The sequence below is a fragment of the Perognathus longimembris genome, chromosome 10 (genome assembly GCF_023159225.1).
Source record: "Perognathus longimembris pacificus isolate PPM17 chromosome 10, ASM2315922v1, whole genome shotgun sequence".
In the NCBI taxonomy this organism is placed as follows: Eukaryota; Metazoa; Chordata; class Mammalia; order Rodentia; family Heteromyidae; genus Perognathus; species Perognathus longimembris.
The window spans coordinates 23,462,301-23,485,025 of NC_063170.1; the positions used below are offsets into that span (position 1 = coordinate 23,462,301).

A 22,725-nucleotide genomic window follows, 5' to 3' on the forward strand; every position below is an offset into this window, starting at 1 on the left:
CTCTTCTTTAAGGTTTTCATTTTTAACTTTTATATCCTCTAGAATACCTTTAGCATCTAGGAGCCTAGGTAGAGAGGTAAGAGAAGAAGCAGAAAGTGCTACTTGATATTGCTGTAAAAGTGGGGTAGAAGTCCTTGAATGCGCCATCTTACTTTGACTGTAGTTCCTCTGAGCTGCCATGAAGGAGAGTTCAGGATCACGAAGAATGTGATAGTCTGTTCGGCTCACCCCGTGTTTAGCAGCACCAATAAGCAAATCCCTATCATGAAGGCCACATTCCCACCAGACTGGTAAATCTGGATTTGGATGGCAGAGCTTCAAGCGCTCAAACAATTGTGGATGCCGAAGGGCTTGCTCCCGTACTTTTCTTAGAAGTTCAATGCGATACAAAGTCCTTGAAGCACGTTCTTCTGTGATTGGTTGGATAAAAATATTCGGATCTACCAATTCTGCATTGAAACAAGGAAGAAACATTAATTTCAAAAAATACCTTATTAAATTTGGCTAGAGGCAAGGTGCAAGGAGTATAGCTTAACAAGCTGAAGGCCTTGAGTCCAAACCCTAGTACTGCCCAAATAAAACAAAAACCCACTTTTATTAGGGATTTAAAACAATGAACCTTCTAAAATGCAGAATCAGAATCTTCGTACATTTGCTTGACCTCATAAACACAAAATATTAGAATTTAAATTTAAATGTAAATTTGCACATCTCCTACTGTGCAGTTACTTACAGTACTGTAGTAAATTCTTAGGGACATCTGACAGTCTCATAAATTTTGAAGGAAATTCAAAGTATCTGCCAAATACCATAAAATCTACCAGTTGGAGGTAGTTCAATTTCAACATTAGCTTATGCTATAGTTCCTTTGATGATCATAACTTTCTGAATGCAGGTTTTTGGCACTTGGCCACCAATTATAAAGATAAAGCCTTATTACAATAATACAAGGAGCTGGATGTCAGTGGCTTACTCCTGCAATCCTAGTTATTTAGGAGATTGAGATCTGAGGATCACGGTTTAAAGCTAGCCTATGCAGATTAGTCCATGAGACTCTAATCTCCAATTCACTAGGCAAAAAAAGCCAGAACTGAAGTTGTGGCTCAAGTGTTAGAGCACTACTATCCTTGAACAAAAAAACCTCAGGGATAGGCCCCAAGCCCCAGGACTAGAAAACATACACAAAAATAATAATATAAGGACCAACCTAGAATGACCAAACATGAAATAATCTGAACAAAAAAGTGTTTGCAACTTATAAAGTAAAATAAATATGTATGACTACACTAATCTGCATAGATAATTTATTAAATAAGTGAGGCAGTTTGTTTGGAGTTGGCTCATGTGTATAATCCAAAATACTTGGGAGGAAGAGACTGGGAGGATTATAGATTGATGATGGCAAAAATGTTCACAAGAGGCCATCTCAACCAACAGCTGAATGTGGCAGTGGGTGCCTATCATTTGAGCTATGCAAGAGGCCCAAAGTAGTATTGAACAGGAAACAACAGTGGAAGTATCCAGACTAGAGTTGCCTTGCTGAAGATAGTAATTAAAGCACTGTTTTTTCCTTTAATACTCATGGTTATGTTGTAATATATTAAGCAGAATTGTAATTAGTTTCTTTAGGTGTTGACATTAAAGGCACCATGAACTGAAGAAATTAGGGAAATTCTAAGTAAAACTTCACATTTCTAAAATGCAAAAGCACTATCTTTTCAATGATTATTTAATAGTAGGCCTTTTCACTTTTAAAACTAGATTTTTTAAAAGTATTTGTTCACATTGCTATATTGCTGATGGGAATTAAGAAAATTTTAAAAAGAATTGGGATAGCTACTAAATAGCTAATAAATACCATACAATTAAACTAAACATGGTCTTTCAACAGACCAAAAAGCAGACAATTCTACCTGAATTATCTGATATTTGAGTAATTAAATGATTAGCTATTCTATTTGGCAGATTGACAAATCTATTAGGATAGAAAAAAAATCAAAGAAATCCTGTGAACTTTGAGAGTTTTTAATTGACAACTTATATGAAAGACTATGTAGCCACTGGACAATAGCAATTAGAAACAGCTTGTTGTCTTAAAAAAGCAAAACAAAACATTGTATACCAAAATTTTCCAAAATGTCTTAAGAAGAGAAGCCTTATTTCTTACAAATTGTTGATGTGAAATGTCTTTCACATAGTTCCTATAAGGTGAGCTAAAATATACAGCTCATTCTACTTACCAAAAGCTGTCCTTTACCTTCATTAAGTCTATTGTGAAACACAAGTTGTTTTCTTAGAACTTGGTGTTTACTTTCTTTACATCTTGTTTTGGTAGGAAGATTAAGAAACAAGGGATATTCAAGCATAGTTTATTTATAATTCTTAAAATAGGGACGTTTATTAATTTGTAGTGGCTTTTTTTGTGACTAAAACTAGGGTGCAAAAATTTACACTTACCTTCTTTGGGAGGAAGACGACAAACCCGCCGACACATGGAAACAAATGAGTACAAGTATTTCTCCAAACTATCATCAGTTTTCTTGTGTAGACGGGCCATAGCTCGAAATTTTGTCCAATCAAATCGGCCTCTGTCAGGGTCAAAAACTACTCCAAATGTAGATACAACTCTATAAAAATCAGCCTCTTCTCTTCTTGTCCATCTATTTTAAATCAGATCAAAGAAAAAATACTTTGGTCACTAAATTACTAAAACATTTCTAGTACCTAACATTTTAATGAGTTAAAAATCAGGGTTTTGCCTTATAAATATATTTTAGAATTCTAGTTGACTCATGTCCACTGTATTTTTTTGAGTATACACTAAGCCGGTAGACAATGATAATAGGTTGTTGCGCATTTACTGAGAAAATAAATATAGGATAAAAAGAAGGCCCTGCTCTTCAAGAAAAATAATACAATAATTTGGGAACATTTATAGTACAAGTAGCATTTACTGTTGCATATGTTTACAGAAGCAAAGAATTTTAGGAGAACACAGAAGAGTAGAGGCTCAATTTGTACTTGAGTTAACAACCAAAACATTACAGTAGCATTTTGCAGAGTTAGATGGGACAAGGCTAATGTTGGGAGAAAGCTAGGAGAGTACAGACAATGAGCAAAGTAGTAAGCACTCTGTATTTTGACAGAGGCCAATGAATGTTCCAGATTGACAAGAGTATGGCTCATACTGGCTCATAAAGTGATGGCTGGGGTCAAATTATGAAATATGTTGGCTAAAAATAATCTCGTTCAAGTAAAAGCTTCTGACACTATAATAAATCATAGATCTCTAAACCATAATATCTTCATTTACAGAACAATGTCTTTGCTCAACTTATTGAAATACTATCTTAATGAGTAAAAGCATAGTGGAAAGACCTTTAAAAATGTTACTGGGCAAATCAGTCCTATAGTAAGAGGTTTCAGGTAATAATGACATAAAAACACCTGAGGAACCAATCAGGTCATACGAACTTTAGGTATGGTTATAAAGAACAGAAATGAAAAGTAATAACAGGGACTAAATATAAAACAGGTCTAGTAACATAGTGTACAACAATATTTATCAGTTATAGCACAATTCTACATATCTAGCTAAATGGATGTACATGCTTATGTGTACCAACATTTTGCTTTGAGTAGCTAGCACAATACTCCTATCTGCTGGCTTTTAGAATGAGCAAAATATACTTAGATATGTTATATTAAAAGTTTAATGCTATTTTACCTCTGCTGTCTCTCTATCTTTGCTGCCATTTTGGGGTTAAGAGTAGTTTCTTCACAAATAGGCTGCATCACACTGGCAGGCACTGAGAAGGTTGGTTGTATCTGCTGGATTTGTCTATTTTTATTAGTGCGCTGATAGGCAGTGATGAGACGTCTCAGTCTTGTGGTTAAAGCTGATTGAGTAGGCCAATAAACTTTATCCCCTTCCATCAGTTGACCATCTACATATAAAGAAATTCATGTCAGCAGAAATAACATATAACACATACATATTATATATGCAGATAGATACTACTAGATACCATACAACATTTCAAAAACAGAAAAATGCCTCTACATTTGCTTTAAAATTTTTACCTGGGTGTGCTAACTCTATCAGTAATCTCAGCTACTTAGGATATGAAAAATCAACAGGATCATATTTCAAAGCCAGCATGGCAAAAAAACTAGTGAATCCCTTATTTCAACTAACAGTCAGGACTGGTTATATCTTGCTTCCTCCTATAGAAGGCCAAAGTAGTAAAATCCCTGTCCAGGACAGCCCCAAGGAGAGGGAAAAAATGAGACCCTCTTTAAAAAAAATAAAAGCATAAATGGCTAGAAGTGCCTCAAGTGGTAGCATGCTTGCCAAGGAAAGTCCTTAGTTCAAATACCAGTAAAATACAACAAAGTGAAACTAACCAAAGAAGCCCTCTTCAATGTGAAGAAATGGAGGGAGGAAGGGCTAACCAATTTTTGTTGCCATGAAATTTTTCTTTACAAAATATTACAATAAGCTTTTAACCAGTTACAGTGAGTAGGAAGCAATGCAATAAAGTCACAGTGTAATCTAATGTAAAGGTCATCTAATTACCCAGGATATAAAACCTAGATTTCAAAATCTAATTTATCATACTAGTTTGAAAACATTCAGTAGCTTAACTTAAATAAAAGCCAAACTGAAATTCATGCAAAGTTAAATACTAAATTCCTCTAATCCAAGCTTTTTGCACTGAATCTCAATTTAGATAAAAATGAAAAAAAGTTGTTCTTTAGTTGGTCATGGGGCTGGAGCTCTGGGCTTGGGCATTGTCCCTGAGCTCTTCAGCTCAAAGCTAGAGCTCTACCACTACAGCCACAGTACCACTTCTGGTTCTCTGGTGGTTAATTGAAGATTAGAGTCTCATGGACTTTCCTGCCCAGGATGGCTTTGAACCATGATCCTCAGATCTCAGCCTCTTTTTTTTTTTTTTTTGGCCAGTCCTGGGCCTTGGACTCAGGGCCTGAGCACTGTCCCTGGCTTCCTTTTTGCTCAAGGCTAGCACTCTGCCACTTGAGCCACAGCGCCACTTCTGGCCGTTTTCTGTATATGTGGCGCTGGGGAATCGAACCCAGGGCCTCATGTATAGGAGGCAGGCACTCTTGCCACTAGGCCATATCCCCAGCCCCGATCTCAGCCTCTTGGGTAGCTAGGATTACAGGTGTGAGCCAGCAGTGCCCAGCCTACATAAAATGAAAATTGTTTTATTTACAAGATAATGCTATGGATTTAAGTTGTTGTTTGGCATGTTGGTCCTGGGGCTTGAACTCAGGGCCCAGGTTCTGTCCCTGAGTTTGAGGCTTAAGGCTAGGAGTATTCTACTACTTGAGGCACAGCTTGACTTCGGACTTTCTTCGTGAGTAATTGGAGATAAAAGTCTTATAGACTTTCCTGCTTGGGCTGGAATCAAATCTGCAATCCTTACATCTCAGCCTCCTACGTAGCTAAGGTTATAAGTGAGCTGCTGGTGCCTAGTTGGCTTTTAAGTTTTTAATACCTATTAAATACAAGATTTAACTTTTTACTCTCAAGGTATAATAAGTACTATGATTATGTATACCACAATCAAGCTGACCCTCATGAGTATCAGGCGGTGATGGGTATATCCAGCAAGTTTGTTTTTTAATATCCAAAGGAAGTAATAGCAGTTCTCCCTCAAAACACTGTGTAGAAAACAGGTCATATGGATGATTCCTAGTGTACATTTGGAAGAAATAAGAACCTGAATATGGGGTTGGGAATATGGCCTTGTGGCAAGAGTAGCTTGCCTTGTATACATGAAGCCCTGGGTTCAATTCCTCAGCACCACATATATTGGAAAAGGCCAGAAGTGGCACTGTACCTCAAGTGGTAGAGTGCTAGCCTTGAGCAAAAAGAAGCCGGGGACAGTGCTCAGGCTGAGTCCAAGCCGCAGGACTGGCAAAATAAATAAATAAAATAAAAGTGTTTAAGAAAAAAAGAAAGAATTTGAATATATTGCACTAATGTTTTAATGATGAAATCTCAGATATAATTATAAATTAAATCATGAAGTCATCCAAACCCTTATTCTATAAAAGAGATTTGTAATAGCGGAAAGTATTATTGAAATTCTCAATACTATGCTCTAAGAGGATTCTAACTGTATTCAATTAAAAATGCATGTATACTACAAATATGAAGGTATATCATGAGAATGTGAATTTCAAAATAGGATTAAGTAAAGAAGTAAATAAAACTTACCTCCATCTGTTATAACAAGATCTCCAGGTGAGGAAACATCATCCTTAAAAAAGTATATAGAAAGGAAGAAATTTGTCACAAGATAATTCAGTTGAGATAAAAATAAGAAAAAAAAAAACCCCAAACTCAAATGTCATTATAATAGACAACTTAAAAAAAAACTGATTGTTTCTCATGATTTTAACAAAAATAAAGCTTGTAATTCTGTTTTCAATCTCACTTTAATATTTCCTTATTATATGTGGCACTTTAAACCTGTCACTATTGACTGAGATGTTTTTCTTTTCAACAATTACTATAGCTAGTGTGTTCTCCTCACCCCTCATCTAGTATTTTTCCCTCTTTCCATAAAACAAGGCTCAGATATTGTACTCATTTGGTAACTCATGAATCTTTGTTTGCTTTGTTGGTGTTGGTCCACAGGGCCTGTCTTTGAGCTCAAGGCTAGACTTATTTGTCCTCCAGGGTTCTTCTTTTTTTAAACCAGATATGCCAGATACATAACCAGTCCAGTGCCTCTTTCTTCTTGTTTCGGTTTTTTTTTTTGCCAGTCCTGGGGCTTGGACTCAGGGCCTGAGCACTGTCCCTGGCTTCTTTTTGCTCAAGGCTAGCACTCTGCCACTTGAGCCACAGCGCACTTCTGGCCGTTTTCTATATATGTGGTGCCGGGGAATCGAACCTAGGGCTTCATGTATACAAGGCAAACACTCTTGCCACTGGGCCATATTCCCAGCCCTCTCTCTTCTTATGGTACAACATTTTTTGGGCTCAAAAGTTCTTGGAGCATGTATGTACAACAAACCATAAGCTCAAGAGAAGTCAATACTGTGGCTAGAATTTCTCAAGGGAGACATTCTTTCCCAGCCAGAGCCCAAGCTGAGAAATATCCATGCAGGCTGTTTTTCTATCACTGTCTGTCAGAGGTACTGCCCTTTGAATGTACTGGCTTCATCCTTACAGCAAGCAATGTTTTGATTAGCCAAACACTGGTGTAAGCCTTATCTCCTACTATCAAACCCAAGCCCCTAAGTGAAGTATCATCTCAGTGTTATTCTTGTAAATATTTCAAAAGTTCTTTGTTGTTATTAGTCATGGGGCTTAACCTCCGGCCTGGGTGCTGTCCCTCAACTCTTTTGCTCAAGGCTACTATTATAGCACTTTGAGCCACTGTGCCATTTCTGGTTTTCTGGTGGTTAATTGGAGGTAAGAGTCTCATCGCCTTTTCTGCCCAGGCTGGCTTTAAACCACAATCCTTGGATCTCAGCCTCCTGAGTAGCTAGGATTACAGGTGTAAGCTACCACTCAAAAATTCTTAATTTCTTTACTTCTTCATCTATTTTTTTTTTTTTTTTTGGCCACTCCTGGCTTGGACTCAGGGCCTAGGCACTGTCCCCGAGTTTCTTTTGCTCGAGGCTAGCACCGTACCACTTGAGCCACAGTGCCACTTCTGGCTTTTTGTTTATGTGGTAGAGGACTCGAACCCATAGCTTCATGCATGGTAGGCAAGCACTCTACCACTGAGCCACTTTCCCAGCCCCAAAATTCTTAATTTCTTTAAAGAAACTTTTCCAAAAGATTTAATTCAACTTTGGTTCCTACTGAGAAGTTTACAAATATAATGTATCTATACCTTCTATAGAGTAGTTGTATAAAATAGAGGGAAGAGACTTAGAGGAATGAATTCTAAGCTGCCACAGGATAGGTATAAGTATGGCTGCATTCTCTATAGTTGTATATGTTTACTATTTACTTGTCTCTCTGATTGGGGATTTTCCCTAGATACTGGGTTTCTAAGCTCTTAATAAATATAACATGTGGGAAAATACCATTATATCTACATGTCCACACTGACCTTCATCTTGTCTAGGGAGGAAATCAAAACTCAGAATGAAATGGTACAACAGATTAATAACAAACAAAACCTTCAGAATGATTACCCATGATACTTGTTGACTCAAGTTAATCACTTAACCTTCTGAACAGAAAAACTATGTACATGGAAAACAGTTGAAGGAAAAACAGGCAAAAGACAAGCAAACAAGAAATATCTAAAAATTCAATATTTGAAACACCTAACCCAAAGCATACCTCTATATCATCTTTAAAAATGGCAGGAGCAGGTTTATATTCTGGATCTTCAACATCCCTGTTAAGATACCAACAAATGCTCTAATTATTGTAATGGACTTAGGAAGAGATAACAAATAAATGAAATAATAAACAAATAAATGAAATCTCAATGAAGAAATAAATGGAATATCACTGGAAGGACATTTTTAGTTAACTTTAAAAGCTAAACTGAAATTGGCATGAAAGCTACTTCAGGGTAAATAAAAGTTCTTTCATGTTCATTTTTTGTGAGTAAATATTAATACAAGCCTTTATAACAGGTATAATGATATCACATTTCTCTTAAGCAACAATATCATTCATTGTCTTTCTTTTTCCCCTCTTATGTCTCTGGAATTTTATGGTCTAAATGGAGCAGCAATACACTACTATTAGAGTGGGGAAAAAAAAAAAAGACTGTTAAAAGAATAGGCACGGGCTGGGAATATGGCCTAGTGGCAAGAGTGCTTGCCTCCTACACATGAAGCTCTTGGTTCGATTCCCCAGCACCACATATATGGAAAATGGCCAGAAGGGGCGCTGTGGCTCAGGTGGCAGAGTGCTAGCTTTGAGCCAGAAGAAGCCAGGGACAGTGCTCAGGCCCTGAGTCCAAGGCCCAGGACTGGCCAAAAAAAAAAAAAAAAAAAAAAAATAGGCACGAGCCAGGTCCAGTAGCTCATGTCTGTAATCCTAGCTACTCAGAAGTCTGAGAACTGAGGACTGCAGTCCAAAGCCAGTCGGAACAGAGAAGTCCATGAGACTCTCATTTCCAATAAACGACTCAGAGAATTCCAGAATTTGCACTGTGGCTTAACTGGTAGCTTTAAGCAGAAGCAGCTCAGGAAGAGCACCAAGGCCCTGAGTTCAAGCCTCAAGCCTGGCAAAAAAATCCCAAAACGAAAATGAGGTTGGGTGTTCAAGGGCAGATCATGTGATTGGCATATTTATGGCCAAGGTTCAACCCTCAGTATAGATAAACACTAACTTCTTAGTGTCTACTAAGATCTTCTATGATGCAAAATAGGTTTCTTTTATTTCTGTATCATTTGAAGGTAACTTTTGCTGACAAAGACTTCTCATGTTGAATAGCAATGATGCAGGAAGAACTTATGACTAACATGTACATACCCATCCATATAATCATTTGCTCTCTGTTCTGCAGCCACTGCTTTGTCATCAGGTTTTCCCACTCTTTCCAAGAAGCATAATGCTGGGTCTGCTCGAATAGTGTTATATTTTTCATAACCTGCAGCGATCACCAATTACAAAAGCAAAAAGGATAAAAAGAAGAAAGGTGTGTAAATAAAGCATTCATTATATGGATGATATTCCTGGACTAAAGGAACTACACATTTAAATTTTATAGGTTGGGTGTGTTTTCTAGAAATTATCAGAAACATTATATGACCTGGTAATATTTATAAAATTTTATAGACAAAATATATCTGTTAAGGAGAAATAATAAAAAGCTATATCCACATAAACATATTTCAAATGTATATGATTTTCCTAAGAGGAAATTATATAAGACCTCTTCCAGCAGAAGTAGGCAATTTAGGCTACCCTCTCTCATCAGGAAATGTAATGAACAACAGACTTAGTTTGATAGTTATACTTTTAATTTTGTGTATATAGCAAGGTTTTACTGCAATAAGACTGAAAGTAAATAAACAGTGGAGAAATTGAATTACACTCCACATAAACAGGAATCCAACTTACTTCAGACTTACCATGTTTAAACACCCCGATAAGGAGGGACTTGTCAGCGTCAAAGTCCCACCAATCAGCAGGAACTTCCGAATGATCTGGTTCTGGTACCCAAACATCAATGTCACTTTAAAAAACATCATGACACATGACATTATGAACTACTACAAACAAGTATCTTCTAATAAAAAGAAATTCAGATTTCATTTCATTGATTTTCCCCACTTCTCATACACAGTATGAATTAAAATTGTGAAGTAATAGTAAAAAAAAAACAAACCCATAACTATTAAACCGAGTTCCAACAATTTTAATATAATTAAGATCCAGAAACTTTAATTTATAACAAACCATTTATCTTATGTAAATAACTTACAGGCAAAGGATTTTACTGTAAAGTTATATCAGTAAACATGATAAAACTATGTGGTTGGAATATTGTTTTCTAGCTCAGAAGACTGAGACTCTAAAAGGGAAAATGAATTGCTTTATATCACACAAGTTATATCTCTACTAAACTACTTTTGCTAAGAAAATAAAAATGAAAGGTTAGTTTTGATTTATAATTTGATTAAAACATAAGTGCTATTTGTAAGATCTATCAAATAAAATGCCATAAAAAGACAGAGTACTGGGCTGGGGATATGGCCTAGTGGCAAGAGTGCCTGCCTCGGATACACGAGGCCCTGGGTTCGATTCCCCAGCACCACATATACAGAAAACGGCCAGAAGCGGCGCTGTGGCTCAAGTGGCAGAGTGCTAGCCTTGAGCGGGAAGAAGCCAGGGACAGTGCTCAGGCCCTGAGTCCAAGGCCCAGGACTGGCCAAAAAAAAAAAAAAAGACAGAGTACTAAAAACTACAATAATAAAGCTATCGTGTTTTGATAATTTGACTGTTGATGGAGTCTTTTAGACTATAATGAATGGAATGGAGATCCTCCAGTTCTAGACTCTTGAGTAGCTAGGATTACAGTTGTCAGCCACTGATATCCAGTTTTTACTTACTTATTTCTATGCATTTATATGAACATATATTAGTTGTATAGATGGTTTCATTGTTTTCCATGTGTGCATATTATAGTTTGATTATGTTTACTCCTCTGATTACCCTCCTATCTTGCTTCCTCATTTTCAGTTTCAATGGTTTCATTGTCCTATTTTTCGAACATGCATGTAATGAACTTTGGTCATATTCACACACCTACTCTCCACATTCAACTAGCTCCTTCTACTGATACTCAACCTCTACACCTCAATAATCCCTTTGACATCCATATCAATTTTTAAAATGTCCGCATGCACAATGTCATTTTTATTTTTCTGTGTCTGGCAATGTCATTGACACAATGATCCACAACTCGTTATTTTACTGTAAACAACATAATCTTAGTCTTGTTTATGGCTGAATAATCCTCAGTTGTGTACATATACCACACTTTCTATATCAGTTCATCAGCTAGGGTCAATGTATAACTTGACTATTGTGAATAGTGCTGCTATCAACATGGGCATGGGGTATTTCAGAAACATGCTAACACTCCCTCGGATATATGCCCACAAATGGGAAAGCTGTATCATGTGATAGTTCCATTTTCAGTTTTTATGAGAAATCTCCATACTGATTTCCATAGTGGCTGTATAATAACTTACATTCCCACCAACAGTATACAGGGTGGTTTTGCTTTCCCTCGCATACTTGCCAGCATCTGTTGTTTTTGGTTTTCTGGATGGCAGCCATTCTCACTGGGGTGAAATGGACTCTCAATGTTACTTTATTTGTATTACCTTTATGGCTAAAGATTCTGAACTAACCACAATGATTTAAACCACTTTCACTTTAACCTAACATATAACCAACTAATATCTGACAATGACAAGTAAATAAAATTGCAGGTGTAAATAACCATAATTGGCCTTTGCTACATTCATTTTTTTTTTTGGTAAGGTGTAGAGCTAGAACTCAGGGTCTGGGTATTGTCCCTGATCTTTTTCATTCAAGGTTAGTGCTCTATGATTTTGAACCACAGCTCCACTCTTGGTTGTCTAGTGGTAAAATCGAAATAAGAGTCTCATGGACCTTCTTGCCTGGGCTGCCTTCAAACTGTGACCCTCAGATCTCAGTCTCATAAGCAGCTTGGGTTACAGCCAACAGCACCTGGCACCTTCGCTATACTCTTAAAGGAATCTGTGAGCCTTGAAGTGAATATTCTACTATACAAAATTTTGATTTGGAACAACATATGCAAATGAAACTTGTTTTAGGTTAGTACAGAAAAAAGAAAAAGCAACGATTTTCTTGTAATGTGGCAAAAACTGGAAAACAGGTAGAGTGGTACTAAAGGAGAATGTTTTTCCTTCTCCTTAGTGTATATTAATTGTATAAGAGATTACGTGATAGTTTTAAGCATGTATGTAATACTTAGAGAATACTCAACCTCTCTAGAGATACATGTAGTATGTGCATTAATTTCTCACTTGAATTTTGGGTTTGCAAAGCAAGCCCTCTATCATTTGAACCATGTCCCTACTCTGGATATTGATTTTTGACAGAATTACTAAAACAAAGCTTTAGCACTGGATGATAATGGAAAGAGTAATGAATACTAAGGTAGGAAACTAAAGTGGAAAAAGTAGGTCTGAAGTTCCCTTTGCCAATCATCAGGTGTCACTCTACTCCAGAACATTGTGACTATCAGAGGAAGGCAGCTCCTGTTTGTAATGAATCATATATAGTCAAATGTAAAGGAAGGAATTCAGTTTGTGAGTAGAGTCTTGGAAAACAGAATGTAGATTGAATAATAAGGAAAAATGGGGCATGATAGCTAATAGTAAAAGAACACTATGATAAAGTGACAGAATTATGAGATGTGCATGAGTTATGCTGGAAGTAGTAAATTCCTTCCTATGTAAGTAGCAGTGTTGTGACTAGTGGTGGCAAGATGAACAGCTCTATGACTGAATATGGCTGCAGTGAGGAGAAGGAAGGAGAAAGTAGGAAAAAGCCAAGGAGCTGTCAGATGAAGATGGGATCCTATGTGATCACCATAATAGGAGGGGACAACAAGAATCAATATTAAGAATTTCAGTTTTAGATTTCATCACAGAAAGCTCAAAGAGTTGTGTGCATGTTTGTGTGCCAGTCCTGGGATTAGAACTCAGCTTCTTTATTCAAGACTAGCAGTCTATCACTTGAGCCACAGCTCCACTTCCAGCTATTTTTTTTTTTTTTTGCGGGGAAGGGAGGGTGGATAGCTACAGATAAAGTTTCATGGACTTTTCTTTCCGCAATCCTCCATATCAGCCTCCTGAGTAGCTAGGATTACAGGTATGAGCCAATGGTACACAGCAAGGTAATTTCTTTTAGATAGCTTGCTTACATTTTCTCTGCAAAGAAGAAATATCACATTGAGAATAAAGAGTTGAGTAGTAGGTTAAGGCATGCATAAGTAAGAGGTAAAAGAGATACTACAGCTAGACAGTGGTGGCTCATGCCTACCTACAAGCCTGAGATCTGAGAAATGAAGCTCAAGGCTGAACAGGTGAGGGAGGAAAGTTCGTGTAACTTTTGTTTTTAAAAGTGGAACTCTGGCTCAACTGGTAAAGTGCTGGCCTTGAATAAAAGAAGTTCAGGGACAGAGATCAAGCACCAAGACTGGTTGGTACAAAAACAAAAACAAAAAAAATCCCCCAAAAACAGAAGCTACAGAGAATAGAGAATGTAACTGACACAAACCACTTGTGTAAGACTATAACAGAAGATCAACCTGAAAAAGAAAGTTCCTCAAGGCTTCCAAGTGGCACCCCTTGCATATAGCAGAGTGTGGTTATCTGTTTGTCTATTTCCTATACATTGTTACCATAAACTCCTTCCACATCAGAATTGTGTTGCCTTTCACACTCTACTGTTTCCGAGAGCCTGGTACTTAGTAAGGGCTGTAAATAGTTTCTGGAGCTGGAGATAAAAATCAATGGTAAAAAATGCTTGCCCTTGGGCTGGGGATATGGCCTAGTGGCAAGAGCGCTTGCCTCGTATACATGAGGCCCTGGGTTCGATTCCCCAGCACCACATATACAGAAAATGGCCAGAAGTGGCGCTGTGGCTCAAGTGGCAGAGTGCTACCCTTGAGCAAGAAGAAGCCAGGGACAGTGCTCAGGCCCTGAGTCCAAGCCCCAGGACTGGCCAAAAAAAAAAAAAAATGCTTGCCCTGGATTAGATCACCAGCACTACCACCAAGAAGAGAGGAGAGGAGAGGGGAGGGGAGGGGAAGGGGGGAAGGGAGTGGAGAGGGGAGCAAGCAGGGAGAGGAGGAGAGGGGAGAGGGGAGATGGGAGGGGAGCGGGGAGAGGAGAGGGGAGCGGGGAGAGGGGAGAGGGGAGCGAGGAGGAGAGGAGAGGACAGGAGAGGACAGGAGAGGAGAGGAAAAGGAAGATGGAGAGCAGGATGAGGGGGAGGAGAAGGAGAAAGAAGAAAACACACACACACACACACACACACACACACACATACACACACAATACCAAAACAAACAAAAAGATAAAGGTAATGAGTAAGGGAGGAAAGTGGTTCAGTTACACTTGTGCCTCCTTTAATGACATTAGGTTATACATCACTCAATTTCCTAATATTAATAGTAATAGTATGCTACCATTGGAGTTATATTGTGATTTTCAGTGACAGGCAAAGGCAAGTACAATAGAAGAAGGCAATGAACTAGCAAGGGTTAATTCTCTTTAATTGGGGAACTTTCTTGTGAATTTCACTGAATTAAAAAGCCACTTACAGTACAATTTCTTTCTGATCATACAATTGTTGATTTATCATGTTACTAAAAACATAAACATTATTTACCTTGCATCCACTCCATCAAATACTTTCTGACACTCACTTCCAATAACTTCTTGCTTCAGATAATATAGCATTCTTACACGAAGCAGAACCCTAAAAAAAATGAGAATAAAAATAAAAGAATAAAAGGTAAAAACGTATTATTCCCTAGAAAAAAATAAACCTGGGTGAAGATTGTGAAGAAATATCTGTACAGATTTTTTTCGGGGTGGGAGGGGACACGGCGTGGGGCAAGTAATGGGAGTATGAATTCAGGCTCTATTATTTGAGCCATGACTCCATGTTCATTTATTTATTTATTTTTCATAAAGGCTCTCACTTTTGCTTGGAACCGGCCTTAAAGATTACAGGCATACACATAAGGGAACCCTACTTCATTGTTGGTGGGAATGTAAACTGGTTTAGCCACTCTGGAAAACGGTATGGAGATTCCTCAGAAGGCTAAACATAGAGCTACCCTATGACCCAGCAGCCCCACTTTTGGGCATCTACCCAAAAGACCACAAACAAGAACACACTAAAGCCACCAGCACAACAATGTTCATTGTAGCACAATTTGTCATAGCTAGAATATGGAAACAACCCAGATGCCCCTCAGTAGACGAATGGATCAGGAAAATGTGGCACATATACACAAAGGAATTTTATGCCTCTATCAGAAAGAATGACATTGCCCCGTTCGTAAGGAAATGGAAGGACATGGAAAAAATTATACTAAGTGAAGTGAGCCAGACCCAAAGAAACATGGACTCTATGGTCTCCCTCATAGGGAATAATTAGTACAGGTTTAGGCAAGTCACAGCAGAGGATCACAAGAGCCCAATAGCTATACCCTTATGAACACATGATGCTGAGTGAAATGAACTCCATGTTATGGAAATGACTGTAATATCACTGTTATAATCACTTTCAACATGTGATGTGAAACTGTAGTTTCTATTACTGATGACCCTCTTGTATCCCCTTCCTGTGGTTGTACCTGCACTATCTCTGTATCTTATCTGAATACATTGGAAACCGTGTATACTGGTATTAGAACTAAGAAACTGAAAGGGAATACCAAAATTGAGAGACACAGGGTAAAAAGACGAACGACTACAAAAGCTATACTTGCAAAACTGTTTGGTGTAAATCAACTGAACCACTAACAGTACAAGAAATGTATCCAATGCCTAACGTATGAAACTGTAACCTCTCTGTACATCAGTTTGACAATAAAAATTTAAAAAAAAAAGATTACAGGCATACAATGTTTTCACAATGTTTTTCTTAATCTTCACAATCATCATTAGTTAGTAACCAAGGATGAGAAAATGATCTGATAGGGAGGACAGTGTTATTTATCTGTTGGTGAAAACCACAATGGGTATCAAGACTGCTGAAAAATATGCTATAAAGATTGGTATTAGTCTTAGATCGCACTTTAATATGAATAAACTCAGAAAGGTAAATCTTAAAACAACTGTGTTAAATATACTCTACTACCTACTTATTACAGTGGTGTTTTATATGTTTTTTGTATCCTTCATCTTGAAGTAGTTGCTCAGGATTGTATTTTCGAAGCCATTCTGCTTTTTGTATGTCAAATGAGCTTGTTTGAGTTTTTACTTTCTTCCCTTTCCGACCTCTGGGCACAGGAGCTGACAGGCCTGTTAAAATGAGAAGTGAATGTGAAGGAAGAATAATGTATATAAAGAGCTACAATTTGAAAGCTTTTTATACTCCAAGAAATCTATGGAGACTTCTTCGGGTTTGTGCAAATTATAGAGATATTTAAAATAGTAATGGTAATGAAAAATAACACAACCCTACAAATAGCTAATAGTTCTGTATCTCTAATAAGAATCATTTTTATTTTGTTTTTATTTTTATCAAACACACCCATTTTACTTTTGCTGCCCTTGTTATTAAAAGAAATGGATTATGCCAACTAAAGTAATTTTATTACTTTGAGAGTTTTCTTGTGAAACACTTTAATGTCTTTTAAAACATTGCTGTCTGCCCTAGTTATATATCCCACCCTTCTTCAGTTTTTCTGTGAAGGAAAGGTTTATCCATCACTGATTTCCTCTCAATCTAATTTACTCATTCCTTCTCACAGATCAGCACTAACTTAAGTTTGATTTTCATTCCATGCAGGACTATATAATATATATCTCCAGATTTTTACATTACACATGTAATCCTATACCTTATTTAGTGGTCTTAGTATTTTTTGAGATTTGTTCATGCTGAATTGAGGTTTTAGTTCATCCATTTTTAATTGCTGGTAATATTTTACTTTATGACTATACTCCCTAATATTTACTAATCTTTCATGATGTTTGAATTGCTTCATTTGTAATTCTTTACAATTACTAATGTCATTTTAACTACTGCTTGCAATTTTCACTTCATTTATCTTTCCCTTGCCATATTATAGTATGTAGAAGTTGTATTAAATTGATAAATAGAATCATCATGTCGATTATTTCTCCTAATAATTTTGGAAGGTTTATTTTCTGTTGCTGTCTTCGGAAATTTTTCTTTTGCATTTTAAGACTTTAAAATTTTTTTTTCTTGGAAATACAATTACCTTATACTACAAATAGTTATTTAAAAATTCTGTTAGCAAAGCTATAGGTAAAAATTGCAATACAGGATTATAAACTGGCATAATCACTTAGGACAGCAAACTGAAGTTGTTATGAAAAGTTAACATGTATACTGATGTTTCTCCAACTCTAATGATATTTGAGGAACATGTTAAAAGGCAGATTCTGACTCAGTAAGGAAGAGGCCTTAAGAGTCTACATGTCCCAGAAGATAATATTGATCTACCCGCCACATCTATACATTTTTACACACTAAAAATGTCTACTTACACTTTAGTAATTCATTTTTTGGGCGAAGTTATCGGGGCTTGAACACAAGGACTTACACTTGCTAGGTAGATGCTCTTGCTGAGCCCTGCTTTCAAGGCATTTATTTAGAAATAGGGTCTGATTTCCTGCCGAGGCACACGCCTAAACACCTGTTTAGGGTTCCCACCTTGTTGGATGATAGGTATGTATTACAAAATGCGGCTTCTTTCACTGAGACTGAAGTTTCTCAAACTTTCCTGCCTAGGGCTGGCTGAAACCTCATTTGTCCCAATTCTAGTCTCCCAAAGATCTAGGAATACAGGTGTCAACCACTAGGGACCATCTAATAATTCTATCTTTTTTTTTTTTTTGGCCAGTCCTGGGCCTTGGACTCAGGGCCTGAGCACTGTCCCTGGCTTCTTCCCGCTCAAGGCTAGCACTCTGCCACTTGAGCCACAGCGCCGCTTCTGGCCATTTTCTGTATATGTGGTGCTGGGGAATCGAACCTAGGGCCTCGTGTATCCGGGGCAGGCACTCTTGCCACTAGGCTATATCCCAAGCCCATAATTCTATCTTTTGAAACATACTTTAGTGAAAGATTTATTCAATGGACAAGAAGGAATATGACAAGTTCTTTACTGAATCTTACTTAAATTTTCTTTTATGCTGGTCCTGGGGACTGAACTCTTGGCTTAAATTCCAGAGCATTTCTGTTTAATGCTAGCACTCTTACCATGTGAGGTACAGCTCCATTTCTTGCTTTTTGGTGGTTAGTTGAACCTAAGAGTCTCATGGACTTCCTGCCCACAGACCTCAGTTTCCTAAGTAGCTAGTGGCTAACACTAGCATTTTATAAAGCTAGAATTTTGAGGGTAAAGAAGCTTATGTCTCCTTAACACCATCTCAACTGCTATAATAGTTAATACAGGAATAGTATTGCCTGTATAATCAAAAAAGTTTATATTAAAAAAAAAAAGTATGCTCTTACCTAGATGATTTTGTAGCTCGCGTGTCTGTCCATCTTCAGTTGGTGTAATGAGATCCCAAATGAAACCTTTAATTTTTTCATCTCCTCGATAATGAACAAGACAATATGCTAAAAGAGCTCGGCAAATTATTTCTACATCGTGCTCATTTAGCTGCCTTTTAAAACGCCCATGAGAAAGAATCTCTCTCCATCGGCCCCACCTGTTTAAGAAATGCATATTCACATTAATATTGAGGCATATGTGGAGGGAAAAATGTAACTCATAGACAAAAGGCACAAAAAACTTAAAAAATTGTTATTTGTAAAGAATTTCTAGGATATCTTACTCAGTAATAGACTTTACATAATTTGTTCTACTAATACCCAAATTTCAGAACCAAATGTTTAACTTTAGTGATACATAATTTGAATACTTTAAGACAGTTTATCATTGTGCTATTAAATATATGTAGAACACAGAAATCAGGTAATACTTTAAGTGTAGATTTAATAAAGGCAAAGCACTTGCCTACATACAAAAGGTGCAAGGTTCAAGGTCCCAGTAACAAAAGAAAAAAAATGATTTCATCATAATAGAGGGAGCAAAAAGAATCAAGTATCTTACATGTATGTGTGGAAAACTCACAATAAAACCTTTCCCTTTGCATAGTCATATATGCTAATAAAAATGATTTTTAAAGGTACATTTTACTGATTCTAATAAGATTGTAAAACACAGTGTAAATTTCTTGCTAGTTTATATAACATGCCTTATAATAATAATAAAAAAAACAGTATTTTACCCATAAACCAGTAGGTTTTTCTCCACTCTAAAGCATTCAGTTCTTCCATAGCCATTGGAACGGTCACAGGGTCTCCGAAGTTTAGGTTTTTCATCTCCTTCACTTTCAGCTTCAGATAATTCAGCCAGTTCATCTTTTGTGGCACTAAAGGGTCTTGTTTGCTTCCTAATTCTTGGAGTGTCAATAACCAAGCTATTCTGTAAAATTTGATATTATGCTATTAATGTCTTTTTATAACTTTGTTTATAATAAGTTAGTTTCATCTTTCAAGCCAAGTAAAAATATAGACAAAATAATTACAGCAACAAGAATAAAAATTATTACTAAAGTGTGATAACACACAAATCAAGTATTTCAATATTCCGTTAAAGGGACTATTACCACAATGTATAATTTTATGTTATATGCCTTCTAATTATTTAGATTGTTTTCAGTTTTAACACAAATAATGCTCAAGTAAATCTATATGATTTAAGTTCATCCTAAAGATAAACAAAAAAGGAGAATAACCAGAAAATGAAGCATGGAAAAAGTTATGAATTTTATAGACTTAGAAACATGCATTAGTTACTTTTCTCCAAAAGTTGCCCTAGCTGGAGGTGTGGCACAGAAATAGAGTACCTGCCTAGTAGATGCAAGTCCCTAAGTTCAAACCTCAGTACCATTAAGACTTTGGTATATCAACCTTCCTGTGTTAAAAATAACTTTAAATGATTCAAAACAACTCAAGTTGGACTATTTACCTTTACTGATAATCTTTTCTATGTTAGACCCCATTTTAGGGGCTGTAGATACAAAGATGAGTAAGACAGCACCTGCTAAAAAGGAGTCCATTGCCTGAGAGTTAGGAAAATGTGTGGGGCAGAAACAAAGCAATTCAGTAAAGTATTTTACAGTGGAAGAAAGATAGCAAAGGAAAGCAGAGAGAAATTAGATACACACAGATTAACATTAGAAAATATTACATAACATAAAAAAATCCAGAAAAAAATCCTGAAGAATTATAACTTTGCTAGGCAGCTAGGGATAAACAGCATGATAAGATAATCTAGTGCCAGATGCCAGAAATATCATTAGATTTTTAGGAAGCTTTGAAAGCCTAGAACTAAAGAGGGCAAATCATATGAAGGTCCTGGGGTACCACTGTATGTAACATGCATAATATTAATATACATCTTACTACATACAAGTCACATTTCTCTATTACAGATTTCTCTATTACAAAGCTAACAGTTTACCTTTTCTCCATGAAACCTATATATACATTGGAGGATCTTATATCCTGTGATTTTCATTATGGTGAATTAAATGTAATCGTTTTAATTGCTCATTCCTTCTACTTTTATTAATATGAATTCTTGTAGGTTTTTTGTTTTGTTTTGTTTTGTTTTTTGGCCAGTCCTGGACCTTGGACTCAGGGCCTGAACACTGTTCCTGGCTTCTTTTTGCTCAAGACTAGCACTCTACCTCTTGAGCCACAGTGCTCTGTGGCTTTGTCTGTGTATGTGGTACTGAGGAATTGAGGGCTTCATGCATGCTAGGTGAGCACTCTACCACTAAGACACATTCTCAGCCCCCAATATGAATTCTTCCATAAGGAAGAGGAGCCTATTTCCTCTGTTGTAATGTCTACTCTGCTTGCTTGTTGGGTTGGTATTCTACCACTTAAATAAACCGTGCTTTCCAGTACTCCATCCTAATTTCTTTCTTTTTTTTTTTTTTTTGGCCAGTCCTGGGCCTTGGACTCAGGGCCTGAGCACTGTCCCTGGCTTCTTCCCGCTCAAGGTTAGCACTCTGCCACTTGAGCCACAGCGCCGCTTCTGGCCGTTTTCTGTATATGTGGTGCTGGGGAATCGAACCTAGGGCCTCGTGTATCTGAGGCAGGCACTCTTGCCACTAGGCTATATCCCCAGCCCCATCCTAATTTCTTAAAAACAAAAAAAGCAACTTTTTTTTTTGTTAGTCTTGAGGCTTGAACTCAGGGTATGGGTGCTACTCCTGACTTTCTCACTCAAGGCTCATGCTCTTCCACTTTGAGCCACAGCGGGCGCAGCGCAATTTCCACTTTTTCTGTAGTTAACCGGACATGAGAGTCTCACAGACTTTCTTGCCCAAGCTGGCTTCGAACAGCCATCCTCAGATCTCAGCCTCCTTAGTAGCAAGGATTACAAGCATGAGCCACTGACTGATGCCTAGCTACTCTTACTGTTTGAATAAATTTTCAGATGTCATTTGCTCAGTCTTTGCAGAATTAATAAATTTTTGTTTAATACTTTTTTGGAGTTGGTCCTGGGGTTTGAACTCAGTGCCTAGGTGCCATCCCTGTGGGTTTTTTTCCTCTCCCTCAAGGCTAGTACTCTACCACTTAAACCATACATCTACTTCTGGTTTATCTGGTGCTTAGTTGGAGATAAGAGACTTTTCTTGTCTGGGCTGGCTTTGAATCACAATCCTCAGATCTCAGCTGCCTAGGTAGCTAGTATTACAGGTATGAGCCACTGGAGCCCAGCTTAACTTAGACTTCTATGTAAAAAAAATTAACTTTCGGGCCGGGAATGTGGCTTAGTAGTAGAGTGCTTGCCTTGCATACATGAAACCCTGGGTTTGATTCCTCAGTACCACATAAACAGAAAAAGCAGGAAGTGGATCTGTGGCTCAAGTGGTAGAGTGCTAGCCTTGAGCAAAAGAAGCTCGGGTTCAGTAACCAGGCCCTGAGATTAAGCCTCAGAACAGGCCAAAAAAACCCTGCGTTCTCATAAATCGTGATGCTTCGATTAAAAATCATTTAAAGGGGGCTGGGAATATGGCCTAGTGGCAAGAGTGCTTGCCTTCCTACACATGAAGCTCTCGGTTCGATTCCCCAGCACCACATATATGGAAAATGGCCAGAAGGGGCGCTGTGGCTCAGGTGGCAGAGTGCTAGCCTTGAGTGGGAAGAAGTCAGGGACAGTGCTCAGGCCCTGAGTCCAAGGCCCAGGACTGGCCAAAAAAAAAAAAAAAATCATTTAAAACTTTTAATTACAATTTACTATTTGCTTAGCACAATGCTTCCTCAATGTGCTGAATCCTTTTGATACTGATCTTATACTATTCTTGTCCTACTGTTTGTTCTATCTTTCAGTACCATGATGTTCAAATTATTGTTGACTTATACTATACTTACAAATTACCAATTAAAGTAATGATAACCTGTATTACACTAAA

The 22,725-nt window shown here is 37.3% G+C and overlaps 1 protein-coding gene across 12 annotated transcripts in view; it reads right to left on the reverse strand.

Annotated features, from left to right (window-relative positions):
- Chd9 (chromodomain helicase DNA binding protein 9) overlaps window positions 1-22,725 on the reverse strand; it is a 208,453-nt gene that overhangs the window by 20,639 nt on the left and 165,089 nt on the right. For all 12 annotated transcript variants that reach the window (XM_048355606.1, XM_048355609.1, XM_048355607.1 and 9 more), the window contains 11 exons: window positions 19,522-19,718; window positions 18,740-18,939; window positions 16,398-16,557; window positions 14,912-15,001; window positions 10,087-10,190; window positions 9,485-9,602; window positions 8,336-8,393; window positions 6,248-6,290; window positions 3,728-3,947; window positions 2,458-2,660; window positions 1-449 (listed from right to left, as the gene is read on the reverse strand). The exon at window positions 1-449 is cut by the window's left edge and continues 454 nt beyond it. In XM_048355606.1, coding sequence (XP_048211563.1) covers window positions 1-449; window positions 2,458-2,660; window positions 3,728-3,947; window positions 6,248-6,290; window positions 8,336-8,393; window positions 9,485-9,602; window positions 10,087-10,190; window positions 14,912-15,001; window positions 16,398-16,557; window positions 18,740-18,939; window positions 19,522-19,718 — 1,842 coding nt within the window. The remainder of the gene's footprint in view (window positions 450-2,457; window positions 2,661-3,727; window positions 3,948-6,247; window positions 6,291-8,335; window positions 8,394-9,484; window positions 9,603-10,086; window positions 10,191-14,911; window positions 15,002-16,397; window positions 16,558-18,739; window positions 18,940-19,521; window positions 19,719-22,725) is intronic.